Genomic DNA, 18,310 nt, shown 5'->3' with positions numbered 1-18,310 from the left:
AATGAGTTAAATAATGCTCTTCAGCACATAAATGAGCTATGATATTGTGGAATGATGGGGAATGCTTGAGATGCTGATTGACTACATCTTGAAAATCATTTGCACTTATTTCTGGATGAAGGAAAGACACTATATTGTTGGCATAGTTACTTCAATATTTCAATAATGCTGTTGTCATCCAGTGACATCTGAACAACAAAACAGGAGACATAACACAAGCCCTATTTTCACTTCACACAATTCATGTCTAGGAGTTAAGAACTCATTTGATTCTTTTAAGAAAACCTACGAAGTTGAGATAAAAGTCACCAAAAACAGAACAAAATGGTGAAGATAATCAAATGACAGGCATGATCTGTGGAAACAGAAATTAAGTGAATGTTGTCTCACGTCTGGCGAGAAACAAAACACCATACGAATACAGAACTGGAAGCATGAGGTAGATAGTCTGAATGGCCACACAACCAAAATTAATGTCCACGATGAGGATCAACACCCGGTTTAACTCATCAACTCCCCACTGACAGGAATTAATGTGGCTGGGGCCTCTCCACAAGCAGGAACTTATCTGGTCTGAGATGGAGCAACAGCATCGTTTCCCTTTCAAGGCCATCAAGAGCACATTTATACATCATCTGTGTCCAAGGTCCCAGGGTACTCACCTCCGATTCCCAGCTCCCAGACATGACTTCATCTCCTAAAGCAACAGCTCAGCCTTCTTTCCTGAACTCACACACCCCAATTCCCCTGATCCTTCTCGCCCCTTTTTCCTTCTGGGCAACTCTGCTACCCAAACCTCTTTCCCTGATCCTGTTACTTCCCGCTCTGCCGAGACGGCAGACAGTTCAATCATCTCCTGTGACCAGAGTGATGTTTTCTCGGTATGGCGCTGCAGATCGTTTCTCCCACAAGAGTTTCCTTCTGACGAGGGTGCACTAGCTCCTCACTAATACTCTCGATCACGGGTCTAGTGCCTTGTGTCCTGAGAGAATTCAGTCCGTCACGATTTCACTCTCAGAAACTCCACACAACCACACACTCCCACCACCTCCTGCCGTAACCCGCTGCTCGCCTGCACGCTGCTATTTATAGACGTTACTCACGTGAGCGGGGCTGGGCCAATCAGACGACGGCATACCGCGCTGCGCGTGCGGCGCTGAAGCTCTGAGGTAAAAAGCGCCAAAACCGTCCAGAACTTCACATCATCTCCGCTTTCCCGCCAGAACGACGGGATGGGTGGGATTGTCTACGGCGCATGCGCGTTGTCCGGGTAGGTGACGTGATGACGACAGGGGGCGGAGCCTGGGCGGGGCTTTGAAATAGCAGTCTCGCCGTGAGCAGGTGAAGAAGTTGGTTTTAGTTTATACGATTTTATGAAGTCCAGGGATTCTGTTATTCCTGAAAGTCTGTTGGTTCATCAGTACTGTGGTGGCCAGTGCGATCATGTTTGCTGTTGTGTGCTGGGGCAGCAGGCTGAGGGTAGCAGACACCAACAGAATCAACAAACTCATTCGTAAGGCCAGTGATGTTGTGGGGATGGAACTGGACTCTCTCACGGTGGTGTCTGAAAAGAGGATGCTGTCCAAGTTGCATGCCATCTTGGACAATGTCTCCCATCCACTACATAATGTACTGGCTGGGCACAGGAGTACATTCAGCCAGAGACTCATTCCACCGAGATGCAACACAGAGCGTCATAGGAAGTCATTCCTGCCTGTGGCCATCAAACTTTACAACTCCTCCCTTGGAGGGTCAGACACCCTGAGCCAATAGGCTGGTCCTGGACTTATTTCCTGGCATAATTTACATATTACTATTTAACTATTTATGGTTTTATTACTATTTATTATTTATGGTGCAACTGTAATGAAATCCAATTTCCCCCCGAATCAATAAAGTATGACTATGACTATGACTACTATAAGTTAAGGAAAATATTATGATATGTCAGCTATTTTTGCAAATGGATCAAAATATAGTTAATCTGGGAATGTTGCGGCTGTTTTTGTGCCCAAATTACAGGTAACAATAAAGAAACGACTAAATAATTATTTATCAGTACATCTAGCAGAATTGGTTGGCGTCGTGTTAGGCTTACAGTGGCTGGTGGAAGTTCGTCCATGTAAAGTTGTAATGTTCAGATTCCTTTTTCAGTCTTGAAGAGTTGAAACAGCAGTAGGTCAATTTACTGTTGGAAGCTCATCAAAGATTAGTTCGTGTCCAAGTTATCGATTGCATTTTTTTCTTAAGGGTCCCTGCACATAGAGTTGTTGAGGGGTTTTGAGAGGGTTGATTGTTTAGCTGAAAGTGTGTAAAAAGTTCAGCAGTGGGTATAGACCTTCCACTTAGCAAATCAGAAGCTAAGGGGTTGGTAGGGTTAAGAATTAAGGGATTATGGCAAGACTTGTGGAATAATGAGCATGGGGGAGAGACCTTTACAAAATACATGAAACTTGAGTTCATTAGAAAGTGGGATAAAACGAGAAGGGATGAGTTATGTTGACATGACTTACAATGGTTTAATTATTCCTTGTATCTTGTTTGTAAACATCATTCTGGGTTATGCAGGTAATATTATGAAAGAATTGAATATTTATTATTACACTGTCAAGCATATGGTTGAAAGAAATCAAATGCAGGCTTCATAATCTTTTGGGTTGATAGTTTTCATTTAAAACTTTTGCTAAGTTATGGGAGTGGCTTTAATTTAACTCACAGTATTGTCTTTCACTACTTACGATCTACAGGGCTTTTAGGAGTAATTTACTATTCTCCACTCTCTCTTTGCTAATCCTAGCCTCACTATTAAACCCGCAGATAAGGGGTGTGCTAGAGTAGTCTGGCAGACTGACTTCTACCTTGCTGAGGCACAACGACAACTGTCAGACACCTCCCTTTACTTATCCTTTGAACAGGACCCCACTAAGGAGCACCAGGTCATTATCTCCAACACCATCACCAGTATAAATAAATTTGGGGATCTTCCAGCCGCTGCCACCAACACTCATAGTTTCTTCAACCAGCACCACTGATTTCTACCTCCTACTCAAGAACAACAAAACTGCCTGTCCAGGTGGATCCAGGTTTCTGTTTGTTCTTACCCCACTGAACTTACAAGGGGTGATTGATAAGTTTGTGGCTGAAGATAGAAGGAGTCAATTTTAGAAAACCTAGCGCATTTATTTTTCAACATAGTCCCCTCCTACATTTACATACTTAGTCCATCTGTCATGGAGCATAGAGATCTTGGACCTCCAGAAAGTGTCTACAGCAGGGGTGATTGATAAGTTTTGTTGCCTTAGGTAGAAGCAGATGAGTTATACAGCTCTCGTTACACGCACATGCAGTTCAACTGTTTGAGTGATGATGCAGAAAGTTTGAAGTTAATAAATCATCTCCCTCTACCTTAGGCCACAAACGTATCAATCACCCCTGCTGTGGACACTTTCTGGAGGTTCAAGATCTGTATGCTCCACGGCCACTGGACTAAGTGTGTAAATGGAGGAGGGGACTATGTTGAAAAATAAATGTGCTAGGTTTTCTAAAATTGACTCCTTCTACCTTAGGCCACGAACTTATCAATCACCCCTCATATATCTACGTATCTCAACCCATTTTTATCGCTCCAGTTCAGCCTTCCCGCTTATATCTGTGATACTTCACAAACTTTTGATCTTTTCTGTAATTTCAAGTTCCCTGGCCCCAAGCATCTTATTTTCACTGTGGGTGTCCAGTCCCTATAAACCTCCACTCACCCACCAGGAAGGCCTCAAAGCTCACCATTTTTATCTGGACACCAGACCCAATCAGTTATCCTTCACCCCCACTCTCCTCCATCTGGCAGAACTTGTCCTCACTCTTAATAATTACTCCTTCAGCTCCTCGCACTTCGTTCAGACTAAAGGTGTAACCATGGGCACTCACATGGGTCCCAGCTATGCCTGCCATTTTGTCAGCTATGTTGGAAACCCGAGCTGGTATCGCTCATCAACCTTCCCTATGCTACATTGACAACCGCATGGTGCTGATTCCTGCACCCATGTGGACATCGTCAACTTCATCAACATTGTCTCCAGCTTCCATCCTGTACTGAAACTTAACTGTTCCATTTTCAATACCTCCCTCCACCCACTCTTTAGGGACAGCTTTTCTACCGATGTCCATTATAAACCTTGTGGTCCTCACAGCTCCCTGGGCTATACCTCTTCTCAAGCTGTTACTTGTAAAAATGCCAAGCCCTCTTCTCAATTCCTCCTTCTCCACCCCATCTGCTCTCAAGATGAGGCTTTTCATTCCAGAACAAAGGAGATATCCTCCTCCTTCAAAGAAACAGGCTTCCCTTCTTCCACCATCAACTATGCCCTCAACCGTATCTCTACCACTCATGCATGTCAACCTTCACCCCATCCTCCTGCCACCCTATTAGAGATACTGTTCCTCTTGTCCTCATCTACCACTCCACCAGCATCTGCGTCTAGCACACAATTCTCCATAAATTCTACCCTCTCCAACAGGATCCCACCACCAAGCACACCTTTCCTTCCCACGATCCCACTTTCAGCTTTCCGCAGGGATCGCTCCCTATGTGACTCCTTTGTCCATTCGTCCCTCCCCACTGATCTCCCTCCTGGCACGTAGTCTTGCAAGTGGAACAAGTGCTACACCTGCCTCTACACCTCCTCCCTCACTAGCATTCAGGGCTCCAAACAGTCTTTCCAGGTGAGGTGACAATTCACCTGTGAGTCTTTTTGGGTTATCTACTATAGTTGGTGTTCCCAGTGTGGTACCTGTATGTCACTGAGACCAGACTTAGTTTGGGAGACCACTTTGCTGAGCACCTAAGCTCCATCTGCCAGAGAAAGTGTGATCTCTCAGTGGCCACCCATTTTAATTGCACTTCCCATTCCCATTCTGACATGTCAGTCCATGGTCTCCTCCACTCGGGTTGGATTTCTCGAACCTCCAGTAATGTCCTCGGTTGGTCCTTCACCATTCCCCATTCTCATTTCCCTCTCTCAACTTATCTCCTTTCCTGCCCATCACCTCCCTCTGCTTCTCCCCATTTTCTATCTTCCATGGCCTTCTGTCCTCATTTATTTACTAAACTGTTGTCTTCCATCTACATTGGAAGAATTGAAGATTAGTTGCGGCTGTTCATGGTACTGAAAGTAGTCATATAACGTAAAAGGCATACAGTTATAAACTAGTTCCCATGTTCTCATGAACAAATTTTCACTAGGTTTGCTGAATCATAAAATACAGTCCCACATGCAATGTAGGTTTCAAGTGTCCATAACATCCTTCCCTTTGTATTCTCTACCTTGGCTAATGAAGGCGAATATTCAAAAATTTTCAGCATCCTCTCTACCTGTGCTGCCAATCTGATGCATCTCTGAATCTGTATATCAATGTCCTTCTGTTCTTCAGTGCTTCCTAACCCTAACATTCATTATATCCTTTCTTCATCAGACCTTCCAAAGTGCACCTCCTTGCATTTATCAGATTAACATCTATTTGCCATTGTTGCTAGAGTCATGTGTTAATAAGGTCTCTTTCTCACATTGACAAGTTAATATTGATAGAGCTTTCTCAGGCATGTGAAACTCACCCCACATTTATAAAATATCTGCTTACTGGTATGGAGAAAGATGTCCTGATTTTATAAATACCCTCTGGTGAGGCATTGAATGGCCCACGTTCATAATTACACACTTGAGGCTAGGATTGTTCTCCTAATTATTGTCGACATGATTCAGGGTGTATAATATATCTTTCACTGAAATCTGTCAGGGATGTCTTGGATCAGGCCCATGGTATTTTCAAGGGTGAATTTCAGCTGTCAGAGTGTCTTGGTGTATATTGGCACCAATAACATTGGTAGGTGAGGAGAGGAGGTCCTGAAGAGATATTTTAGGGAGCTAGGTAGAAAGTTGAAAAGAATGGACCTCCAAGGTAGTAATCTCTGGATTGCTGCCTGTGGAACACACCAGTGAGTGTAAGAATAGGATCATTTGGCAGGTGAATATGTGGCTGAGGAACTGGTGCAAGGGTGAATTCCCTTGGTTCAGATATATGGCCGATTAGAAATGCTTATGGGAAAGTATGACTTGTACAGAAGGGATGGATTAGACCAGAACGAAAAGGGGTCCAATGTTTTTGTGAGCAAGGTTGGTAGAGTTGTTTGGTAGTGTTTAAACTAATTTGGCAGCGGTCTGGGTGTCAAAGTGATAGTGCTGAGGATGAGGTAGTAGTTTACGAAGGTAAGGTGCAAAGAGACTTCTAGCAAGCAGAGGCTGATGATAGGGCAGAATTGCAGTCAACAGGATGAGTTGCAATATAAAATGTCGGCATATTCAACAAGTGTGAATACCATACGGAAGGTGTTATATCTGAATGTGCACTCTATGCAGTATGCAGAATAAGGTAGATAAATGTGTAGCACAGTGACAAATTGGTATGTATGATGTTGTAGGCATCACTGAATCATGGCTGAAATAAGATTATAAATGGGAGCTTAACTTCCAAGGATACATATTGGGTCGAAAGGACAGTTAGTCAGGTAAGTAGGGTGGGTGACTCTGTTGGTTAAAAATTAAATCATATCATTAGAAAGAGATGATATAGGGTGGGAAGGTGTTGAATCTTTGTGGGTAGAGCTAAAGAACTGAAAGGGTAAAAAGACCCTGATGGGAATTACTGTATATACAGACCCCTAAAGAGTAGTAAGGGTGTGGTCTAAAATTACAATGGGAGATAGAAAATGCATGCCAAGAGGACAATGTTACAACAGTCATGGAGGATTTCAATATGCAAGTAGATTGGGAAAATCAGGTTGGTGCAGGATCCGAAGAGGGGGAATTTCTAGAATGCCTCTGAGATGGCTTTTTGGAGTAGTTCATGGTTGAGACCACAAGGGGATCAGCTATTCTGGATTGCATGCTGTGCAATGAACCGGTATTGAGTTTAAGGGGAAAAGATCCATTGGGGCAAGTGATCATAATATCAACGAATTCACCCTGAAATTTAAGAGAAGCTAAAGTCAGATGGATCAATATTACAGTGGAGTAAAGGGAATTTACGATACATGGAAGCGAAGTTGGCCAAAATTGATTGGGGGAAAAACACTGGCAGGGATGACGGCAGAGCAGCAGTGGTTGAAATTACTGAAAGAGTTTGGAAGGCACAGGTAAGGCCAGTGATGTTGAGGGGATGGAACTGGACTCTCTCACGATGGTGTCTGAAAAGAGGATGCTGTCTAAGTTGCGTGCCATTTTGGACAATGTCTCCCATCCACTACATAATGTACTGGTTGGGCACAGGAGTACATTCAGCCAGAGACTCATTCCACCGAGATGCAACACAGAGCGTCATAGGAAGTCATTCCTGCCTGTGGCCATCAAACTTTACAACTCCTCCCTTGGAGGGTCAGACACCCTGAGCTAATAGGCTGGTCCTGGACTTATTTCATAATTTACTGGCATAATTTACATATTACTATTTAACTATTTATGGTTTTATTACTATTTATTATTTATGGTGCAACTGTAACAAAAACCAATTTCCCCCGGGATCAATAAAGTGTGGCTATGACTATGACTATGCGAGGGGTGATTGATAAGTTAGTGGCCGAAGGTAGAAGGAGTCAATTTTAGAGAACCTAGAACATTTATTTTTCAACATAGTCCCCTCTTACATTTACACACTTAGTCCAGCGGACGTGGAACATTCGGATCCCTTGTTTGTAGAAGTCAGCGTCTTGGATCTCCTGGAAGTGGTCCACAGCATGGGTGATTGATAAGTTCATGCCCTCAGTTCGAAGGAGATGAGTTATTAACTTGAAACTTTCTGCATAATCACTCAAAGATTTGAACTGCACATGCATGTAATGAGAGCTGGACAACTCACCTCCGTCTCTCTTAGGCCACAAACTTATCAATCACCCCTGTTGTGAACCACTCTCTGGAGGTCCAAGATACTGACTTCTACAAAGACGGGATCCATACTGAAGTGTGGAACAAAATTTGCAAAAATGTCAAAACAATGTCAAGAGACCTGAGGGTCCACCTTATTCAGTTTAAGATTCGACACCATTTTTGTTGGACTCCAGCAAATTTACATAGATTAGGATTGAAAAATACCCCTGATTGCTGGTGCTGTGAGGCAGATAAAGGACACTTAGTACATGCGCTGTGGTCCTGTCCCAGAATTGAAGAATTTTGGATTATGTTACATAAGTATATTGGTGAAGTTTCAGGTATTCAACTCCCTTTCTGCCCCAGGCTTTTTGTCTTGGGAGACACACTTGGGTTACTTGGGGATAAACACTCTGAAAATTGGATCCAGACAAGTATAATGGGAGGAAGACAAATCATACTTAGAGATTGGAGGAACTTGAGAGGACCATCATTTTAGGAGTCGGCCACAGAAATAGCCAAAGTGGCAGCTTTTGAACGCATGTCTTAGAAACAGTTCGATAGATTGGATGTCTATACACAAAAATGGGGCAAATATTCCGGTTTCCTGGGGTGGAAATAGTGGTGAATGAGTGCTGAAGCATATTGCTGAATGGCAGTCTTTTATGTTATTAGAGATCTAAATAGACACACATGGTTATGATATTGATATTTATTTCTGCCATCTTTGTTTTTTATTTTATGGATAATTTTACGTTTTGTAAGCTATGATTAACATAATTTAACACTGACTCAAGGATTCGGGGGAAAATATCTAAAAGAATTCAATAAAATTTAAATCATAAAAAAAAGGGATTCGTATGCTCCACGACCGCTGGACCAAGTGTGTAAATGTAAGAGGGGACTATGTTGAAAAATAAATGTGCTAGCTTTTCTAAAATTGACTCCTTCTACCTTAGTCCACAAACTTATCAATCACTCCTTGTATACTGTACATACCAAAGAGGAAGAAGTACTCAAAAGGCAAGAGGACACAACAATGGCTCACAAGAGAGTCAAAGCCAACATAAAAGCTGAAGAGATGGCATATAATAGAATAAAAATTAATGGGAATTTAGGTTATTGCGAAGTTTTTAAAAACCAACAGAAGGCAACTAAAAAGTCACTAAGAAGGAAAAGAGAGAATACGAAAGTAAGCCAGCCAGTAATATTGAAGAGGATACCAAAAGTTTCTTCAGATATATAAAGTGTAAAATAGAGACAAGAATAGATATTGGACCATTGAAAAATTATGTTCAAGAGGTAGTAATGAAGGACAAGATAATGCTGGACAAACTAGGTATTGTGCATCAGTCTTCATTGTGGAAGACATCAGCAGTTTGGTGGAAGTTCAAGGGTGTCGGGGGCAGAAGTGTTAAAGTTGCCATTACTAGAGAGAAGGTTCTTTGGAAACTGAAAGGGCTGAAAGAAGAGAAGCAATCTGGATCAGATGGATCTAAAAGAGGTAGCTGAATATGCATGTGTCAGCTAATTATTATTTAATTGTGATAGTATTTAACTCCATACCTGTCGTCGTAGAGCTTGTCGAGACTTGGACACGGTCAGAGCAATGCTTTGCCTGAGAAATTGGACAGTCTGGTCAACTGACTCTGATTACCAGTGGTATTCATTTTATTCTTAGTTGTTCTTTTCAGCCGCAGTGTAGGCTTCATTCACCATTTGAGAGTTTTAGTTAACGGTCCTGTTTGGCCTGGTGTTTATTGTTTTCTTTCCCCCTTTAGCACTGTTCACATTAAAATCTGTGAAGTATCGACCCTCCTCAGTGTCTCTCACTCCACAGTTGGGCCATATCCACGAACCTGGTGACAGACGCTGCTCCGTGGACAGGGCGCTAGATGGTGAAGGATTGATAGGGGGCGAGGAAAGACAGTGATCAGACGGCGCATAAAAAGTTTGAAACATTCTTTCCCTGTGCCAGTCAGTCACCCATTCGTCATCTCGAATAGCCAGATTAATCAGGTCATCCAGACAATCCTGCTGGTCCCAGACAGCAATCTCATGCCAGACCCTGCGTTCAGTCCAGGCTGGAAAGCCACGATGAGAGATCTCTCATTCAACCTGTCATTACTGCAAAAGTACATAATTTAACTGCAGAGGTTCTCACCGTTCGTCTGCCTTGGCGCAGGAACGAGTCAGTGGGCAGCCTCCTGACCACGTACTGGAAGATCAAAAGCCCTCCTTAACTCCGCCATGAAATATCACAGTGACTGTGCTGCAGGGTATTCTTGCTCCTGTAAAGCATTGAATAGGCTGAGTGGAGGCCGATCGAGAAGATTGACCATGTACGCTAGTTTTCGCGTATCATCACCAAAATGACCAAGCTGGGCTTGGAATGTCAGCTCACATTGGATAATAAAATTCCTGCGCTATCGGGATCACCAGAATATCTGCCTGATGGTGGAATTCTTGGTTCCTATATGGACGTGGGAGTCAGCTCTGCTCCGGGCACGGGATCGGGAGCATTAGTAGCAAAGATTGTTGGGGCAGCAGAAAAGGAGGATCTGCAAGATGCTAGGAGTGGGACTGAGGCAGCCAGAAGCTGGTGAATTGCTCTGGCGAGTACGTTAATGGTTGTCAGCTTATGCTGGCTATTGAAGTAAGTTCATGGACGGCAGCCGTGAGTGTGGAAATCGTAGACACCCGAGTCTGATTGTCCGTGGTGATCTGTTCAACCATTGCAGCTAGGGATGATACCTGTTCCTCCACATGAGTCTGGGCTTGTCGGTATGAGATTATCTGCTCCGTAATTTCACTCAGAACAGATTCCATTGCCTGTAGCTTGTCTCCTACCTGAGCAATGAATCCCATGACCAAGGTCAGCTGCTCTCTTTCTCTCTCTTTATGTGTTTGAGACTTGCTGTCATCCGGTTCTGATATGGCCCAAGTGCGGAGTGAAAGAGACTGAAGTGGGTCAATAGTTCACAGACTTTAATACAAACAGTGTTAAAGGGCAAAGAAAACAATAAACGCTCGGCCAAATAGGGCTGTTAACAAAACTCTCAAATGGAAAAGGAAGCCTACACTGCGGTTGAAAAGAGCAACTAAATATAAAATGAATACCATGGTTTTCGGAGCCAGTTGACTCGACAGTCCAATTTCTCAGGCAAGGCCAAATGCAAACAGGCAGCAAAGCGTTGCTGTGCTGTGTCCAGGTGTTGATAAGCACTACGATGAAAAGAATGGTGTTAAATACTATTACAATGAAATAATAATTAGCTGACATGTGCATATTCACAAGTGCAACAGCCGTATCTACTGCGCTACCAAATCCATGGTGTGACACTTTAACCTCAGGCTTCATTCAGGGCCAGTAGACTGATTTCGGACCAATACAAAAGTCTTATCAGACCCCAAATCACCTGAATCATCATGAAGTGACTTCAACACAATTCTCCGAAACTGCTCAGACAAAACCAACTGGGAACACCAAGACCTGTCTGGAGGAGACGTGACCCTGTATAGAACCTGGTTTGTTCCATTCTCTCATCAGTAGGGATATGGTAGGATGTTGCGTCTTTTGAACTTGGGCCATATCCCCTTCTACAGCAGCTGACCAAACGGTTCCTATATGAGGGTCATCTCATGGAGCTGTTGCCACTTCCACAGGACTCAAGGGAGGCGTATTTAGAACAGTAAGGTTGCAGTAAACTTGTGGAATGGCACAACCAGAAGCTCCCAAATTATCCACAGCTTTTTACTGCCATTGCCTTGCCTCTGATTTCCCCATGGAAAGAAATTGGCATTTTATTTAACTCTAAAGGATAATACTCTCCATCCATTCTGCGCACCGCCCCCTCCAATCAAATGTAGGGACAACGTGTCTGCACCAATGTTCCGGCTGCCCGGCTGGTACTTCAGGTTGAAAATAAAGGCAGACAACGTCTTCAACCAATCATGGCCTGTGGCATCCAGTTTCACTGATACCAGGATATACAGTGGCATGCAAAAGTACTGACCATGCAAGGTGCCCAAACCTTTCAATCGGGCCCCTTTCCTTTTTTGTTATTTTGAAACTGTAGAAGATGGAAATGCTGAAACCAACTCCATGTTTTCACCACCCACTGAGGGACCCATTGAACCTTTCACATCAGGCTCCTTTGCCCTCATTCCGCAGAACCGATAGCAACTTGGCTTTCAAGTCTCCGCCCTCAGCTGTGAGAAATGTGTCTTCAAATTCCTCACGCTTGCCTATAGTCCCCCCTTTTCCAGGTGGCCCTGCCTCTCCAGGTGCTCCAAACATACCAGACAGATCTACTCGCATCATGTCCTTGCTAATATGGATGAACACAACATCCTTACCGGCCAATTGATCGCTGACAATTTCCCGACGGGAAGAAGTAACACTTCTTGTCCATTGATTGTACACTGCATGCAATTTTAATGATGGTGTATTTGTGAATGCCAATGTAATCAAACAGTTATTAAAGAAGAAAGAAAAAAAGAAATAAATAAAAGGGTCATTTACAATTAAAACAGTCAGATGTGTATAATTTTGGAGCACAGATCTTCCAAAAGCAGGAATGTGTCAGTTTACTCAGGGCGCCAACTGATCACCAGTAGAACTTTCCATCTTGAATTCTTAACCAGGCACTATCCAACCAAAGTGGTGCTGCTGGACTTCACAGAGCCAGAAAACTAGATTCACTTCCAACCTCGGACCCTGTTTTTGTGGAGTTGGCACATCCTCCATGTGCCCATGTGGATTTCCTCTGGGTACCCGAGGTTGCTTCAATACCGATGTTTGTGCAGTTTGTAGTTAACCAGCATCTTAGGCTACTTTTTGACAGGGGCGAGTGTAGCCGAGGGTGAGGTGTTGAAGCATCCCCTGGTATTTAGGTGAGTGGTAGAACTACAGGAAGTTGATGGGAATATGACTGTATTTATTATATAAGATTAATGTAAGATTAGTGGAACTGTTTTGTTGATGTTTTGTGTGCACCGAATAGGGCAAAGAAGCTGCTTCTGTTCTGCATTTCATTATGACACTAGTCAGCACCACCCTCCCGAACCATCATCCCCACCATTCCAGGACTGAGAAGCTCCTGAAGTACTCCACAGTCAGCTCATCCAAACCCAGAGTCTTGTCTCTTGACAGTTTGTGGAGGGCACCAGACATTGTGTATTTCTGTATTTTTCCCATTATGGGCAGAAGAGTTTCTGATATGTTCGGGAATGTCCTTACAAGAAAATTAATATTACTGAAACGAATGCAAATGTGAAACAAAAATTTGAAACTAAGTAGTTTTTGATCATGAACATTACAATACTGTATGTCACTCGTCAACATCCACGAGAAAGAGTTTTCTCAAATTTGAAACAATCTCCAGTAAAATTACTAGATATAAGAGGCAGTTATCTTAAAAAAATTGTTGAGACACAAGGCTGCTCACATGTAAATGAGAGAATCTCAGTGAGTCAGCTGCTGCTATGGAAGTAAATGAGCAACCAGCATCTCCAATCATCATTCCACAGGAAAACGCAACAAAAAATGTTCAAATGCTTAAGACGATCTTAAAGTGTTCCTAATGTGTCTTAATGTTTTAATATGTCAGTCATGAAACAGTGAGTTACAGATTATTATTAAGATTAAAACTGAAAGGCAAGACCAAGCAAAATTTTGGAAAGCACCTACATTCTCTGCACTCTGGATATCTTGAAGTTCTCATTGCATGTCATTTCATTCCGCACCCCATCACCCATTCCCATTTCCACACTGACCTATCTGTCCTTTGCTGCTCCACTGCCACTGTGTAGCCAAAAACAAACTGGAAGTACAGCAGCTTGCATTCAGCTTGTAGAGACTACATTTGAATCTTCGATACACTGGCTATCTTGGCACTTCACTCAGCCCTGATGTTGGGTCTTCACCCAAAATATTGACCATCCCTTTGCCTCCAATGATGCTGTGTGACTTCTTCCAGTTGTTTACTTTTATAATATTTATCAACCATTTTAAATGAGTGAGAGAGACAAGTCCAACAAGCTCCTCTCTAGAGTAATGCTGGAGGAACTTAACAGGTCCAGCAGCAACTCGGGAAAAGAATAAACAGTCAACGTTTCAGGCTGAGACCCTTCTTCAGGACTGAGAGGAAGGGGTGAGACGCCTGAATTAAAAGTGGGGGAGGAGAAAGAGGCTACCAGGAAGGTGATAGGTGAAGCCAGATGGGTGGGACAGGTCAAGGGCAGAAGAAAGAATCTGATAGGAGGGCAGAATGGACAATAGTGGAAAGGGAAGGGGAGGGGACCCAGGGCAGGTGACAAGAAGTAAATGGGTAATGGAGGAGAGGCGGACTATTTTCAATTCTCCGGAAGGAGAAATCGATAGTCGTGCCGTCAGGTTGGAGGGTACCCAGACAGAATATAAGGTATTGCCCCTCCACCCTGGATCCACTGGTAGGAACAGGGATGGGAATCGTAATTAAAATGTTTGGCCACCGGGAAGTCCCGCTTATGGCAGATGGTGCAGAGGTTCTCGACGAAGCAGTCCCTCAATTACTGATGGGTCTCACCAATGTAGAGGGTGCACCAGACACAATAGATGACCCCAGCAGATTTGTAGGTGAAGTATTAACTCACCTGAAGGATTGTTTGGGGCCCTGAATGCAGGTGAGGGAGAAGGTGTAGGGGCAGGTGTAGCACTTGGGCCGCTCGTATAGATAAGTGCCTGGAGGGAGATTAGTGGGGAGGGATCAATGGTCAAGGGAATCATGGAGGGAGTGACCCCTGCGGAAAGTTGCTAATAAACTATTATTTTTGTTTGCTTATTCCAAATATGCATACCCTATGCATGAAGAAGCTGGCCTGATGTCCTTTGTAGATCTCTCACCTGATCTTAAATTTATGTTCTCTTTCGAACACCTCCCAATAGGAAACAGAAGGTTCACTCTGTCCAGACCCCACATGCTCTTCTGCCCCTATAAGATCCCCCTCAATCTTCTACATTGCAGGAACTAACGTAGTAAACAATGCCACTTCTCCCTATAACCCAGGTCCCACCTCCAATCCAGCTAACAGCCAAGTAAATCTTTTCTGTACATTTTCTAGACTGATAATATCTTTCAGTTAACAGTGTGATCAAAACCATACACAATAATTTGTGCAACCTCACTGGCATCTTATATAAATGCAACATCATTCCCATCTCCCGTACTCAGTGCAGTTTCTGTTGATGGCCGGTATACCAAACACCCTCGTCACCATTCTATCTAGCTATGACACACTACCAGTGAACTATGGACATGAAATCCTCACTCCTTCTGTACCATAACACTCCCCACGGAGTGGTTCTACCATTCAATGTTATAGGCTTAATCCTGAATTGATTCCCAACATGCAATACCTTACATTTATCAGAATTGAAAGCCATTTGCCAGTCCTCAGGACATAAACCTAACCGAACAATATCTTCTGATAATTTCAAAGCCTTCCACACTGTCTACATCACCACCTATTTTAGTAGCATTTGTTAACTTGCTAACTATATCTTGTAAATTTACAGACAAAATTTTGTATAAATTACATGCAAAGGTGCTAACACTGACCACTATGGGATACCACTAGACTGCCATCCATCGCCAGATGCTTCCTAACACAGAGCCAATTATGAATCCACTCTGCTAATTCTATTTGATCCCGGTAATCTAACCTTCCAGATGAGCCACCAATGGTCCCTTGTTAAAGGCATGGAGGAGGAGCTTAGGGGAATGATGGTGCCTAACGGTGACTCCTTTCATTGCATCTTTGGAAACAGCTCTATTTCTGTCCATAATATCACTATTTTTTCCTTTCAGGGTTCTTCTGAAGACCTGGAGTGACACACAGATTTCAGCTCTTTGCAGAAATGGGACCCGTTCTCGGGGTCTCACGACTGGCCCCTTTTTAATATGCCAAGGACACGGCCTAGAAGATTAGTACACCTTCAGGGTTCCGGGATTTTGTGGCTCTGGAGGCGGGCAGACTCGAGGTCAGTGCCACGCAGGAAACTGGTGTGTCGTGGGAGATGGAAGATTGAAAGCAGCAAGCTGGCTGCTGGCTGTGTGCCCAGAGATCCAAGTTCTTTGGGCACAGAGCTCAGAAAAAGTGACACAACAGACTTTTAGCATTGTAAATCAGCGAGTTGTTTGTTATGTCTCCCCTGTCACTGTGAAATGGGGACACCCCTTTTTCACTTATGAGGGAGAGAGAGAGCCTGTGGTATGTCGAATTACCAGGTGAACGAGTAGTGTTTGGGGTACTGCAGGTCTGTGTCTTTATTGATGCTTTGCTGAACGCTTGAGTGTTCGGTAGGGGGGCAAAGATGCTTTTTGCTTGTGGGGGAGGGGTGGGGTCATTGCTTTGCTGCTGCTAATGCGTGGGTGGGAGGAGCTGGGGAGGACTTTGGGGTTTTAACAATTAACTGTCATTCATTCTTTGGTGCACTGCTCTGTTTTTGTATATGTTTGAGAAGAAAAAGAATTTCAGGATGTATATTGTGTACATTTCTCTGATATTAAATGTACCTTTGAAAATCCATACCAACAACATCCGCTGTCCTGCTCTCATCTATCTTCTTGGTTACTTCTCTATAGTTACCTTAATATTAATAGAATTATGGTCATGTTGCTCACAGGGATATACCTTTCCCTTGGGGTACTATACATACAGAAGACCCTGTACTGTCTGTCTTTTCACCTTAACTCTCCTGAAGACCATCCAATTCTCTGCAATTCTGGTGGGTCTTCACTTGGATGATTGTGCACAGGTCTGCTTTGCAAGTGATAAGAGATGTAACTATTCCAGAAAGGCTGAAGATTCATGGGGATGTTACTGAGGCTGGAGGGCAGGAGTTAAAAGGAGAATCTCGAAAGACAATGGTTCTCCTCCCAGGGCATAGGAGGGTTTACTGGATGATTTTATAGAGGCATATTGAAATCATAAGAGGACTAGATAAGGCAAATGGTCAGTCTTTTCCCATTGCAGAGGAGTCCAAAACAAGATAATATATTTTTATACTGATAGGTGATTTAAAGAGAACTGATAAAGAGGACCAATTTCAGGGAGGTTTGTTAGTGCTATTGGGGAGGCTTTAAACTAGATTTGCAGGGGGATGGGAACCAGAGTGCCAGAGCTGGCAGGGTGGCTGAGGTGAAAATAAATGATATTGAAAGTTTAAGCAAATCCACTGATAGAAAGGTTGTGGGTGGTGGTAAAAATCTTCTGAGGTGTATATATTTCAATGCTAGGAGTATTGCGGGGAAGGCGGATGAGTTGAGGGCGTGGATTGACACGTGGAATTATGATGTTGTAGCAATTAGTGAAACTTGGCTACAGGAGGGGCAGGACTGGCAGCTTAATATTCCAGGGTTCCGAAGTCTCAGATGTGATCGAGGCAGAGGAATGAAAGGTGGGGGAGTAGCATTGCTTGTTAGGGAAAATATTACAGCAGTGGTCAGGCAGGACAGATTAGAGGGCTTGTCTACTGAGTCCTTATGGGTGGAGCTGAGAAACAGGAAAGGTATGGCCACATTAGTGGGATTGTATTACAGACCACCCAATAGTCAATGAGACTTGGAAGAGCAAATCTGCAGAGAGATAGCAGGCAACTGCAGGAAACATAAAGTTGTGGTGGTAGGGGATTTTAATTTTCCATACATTGATTGGGACTCCCATACTGTTAGGGATCTAGATGGTTTAGAGTTTGTAAAATGTGTTCAGGAAAGTTTTCTAAATCAGTATATAGAGGGACCAACTAGAGGGGATGCAATATTGGATCTCCTGTTAGGAAACAAATTAGGGCAAGTGACGGAAGTCTGTGTAAGGGAGCACTTTGGTTCCAGTGATCATAACACCATTAGTTTCAATTTGATCATGGACAAGGATAGATCTGGTCCTAGGGTTGAGGTTCTAAACTGGAAGAAGGCCAAATTTGAAGAAATGAGAAAGGATCTAAAAAGCGTGGATTGGGACAGGTTGTTATCTGGCAAAGATGTGATTGGTAGGTGGGAAGCCTTCAAAGGGGAAATTTTGAGAGTGCAGAGTTTGTATGTTCCTGTCAGGATTAAAGGCAAATTGAATACGAATAAGGAACCTTGGTTCTCAAGGGATATTGCAACTCTGATAAAGAAGAAGAGGGAGTTGTATGAAACGTTTAGGAAACAGGGGGTAAATCAGGTGCTTGAGGAGTATAAGAAGTGCAAGAAAATACTTAAGAAAGAAATCAGGAGGGCAAAAAGAAGACATGAGGTTGCCTTGGCAGTCAAAGTGAAGGATAATCCAAAGAGCTTTTACAAGTATATTAAGAGCAAAAGGATTGTAAGGGATAAAATTGGTCCTCTTGAAGATCAGAGTGGTCAGCTTTG

General features: G+C 43.3%; 1 protein-coding gene across 1 annotated transcript in view; it reads right to left on the bottom strand.

The window, feature by feature from the left end:
* The window catches only part of LOC140202063 (uncharacterized), a 381,219-nt gene extending 380,083 nt beyond the window's left edge, over positions 1-1,136 (bottom strand). Inside the window, 1 exon segment of the mRNA XM_072266920.1 lies at positions 1,104-1,136. Within this exon segment, the coding sequence (XP_072123021.1) occupies positions 1,104-1,136 (33 nt within the window).
* Positions 1,137-18,310: the final 17,174 nt, after the last annotated feature.

This window comes from Mobula birostris, chromosome 8 (assembly GCF_030028105.1).
Source record: "Mobula birostris isolate sMobBir1 chromosome 8, sMobBir1.hap1, whole genome shotgun sequence".
NCBI classification, from domain to species: domain Eukaryota; kingdom Metazoa; phylum Chordata; class Chondrichthyes; order Myliobatiformes; family Myliobatidae; genus Mobula; species Mobula birostris.
Note: the sequence above shows the minus strand (reverse complement) of the source record. Positions and strands in the feature narration are given on the sequence as shown.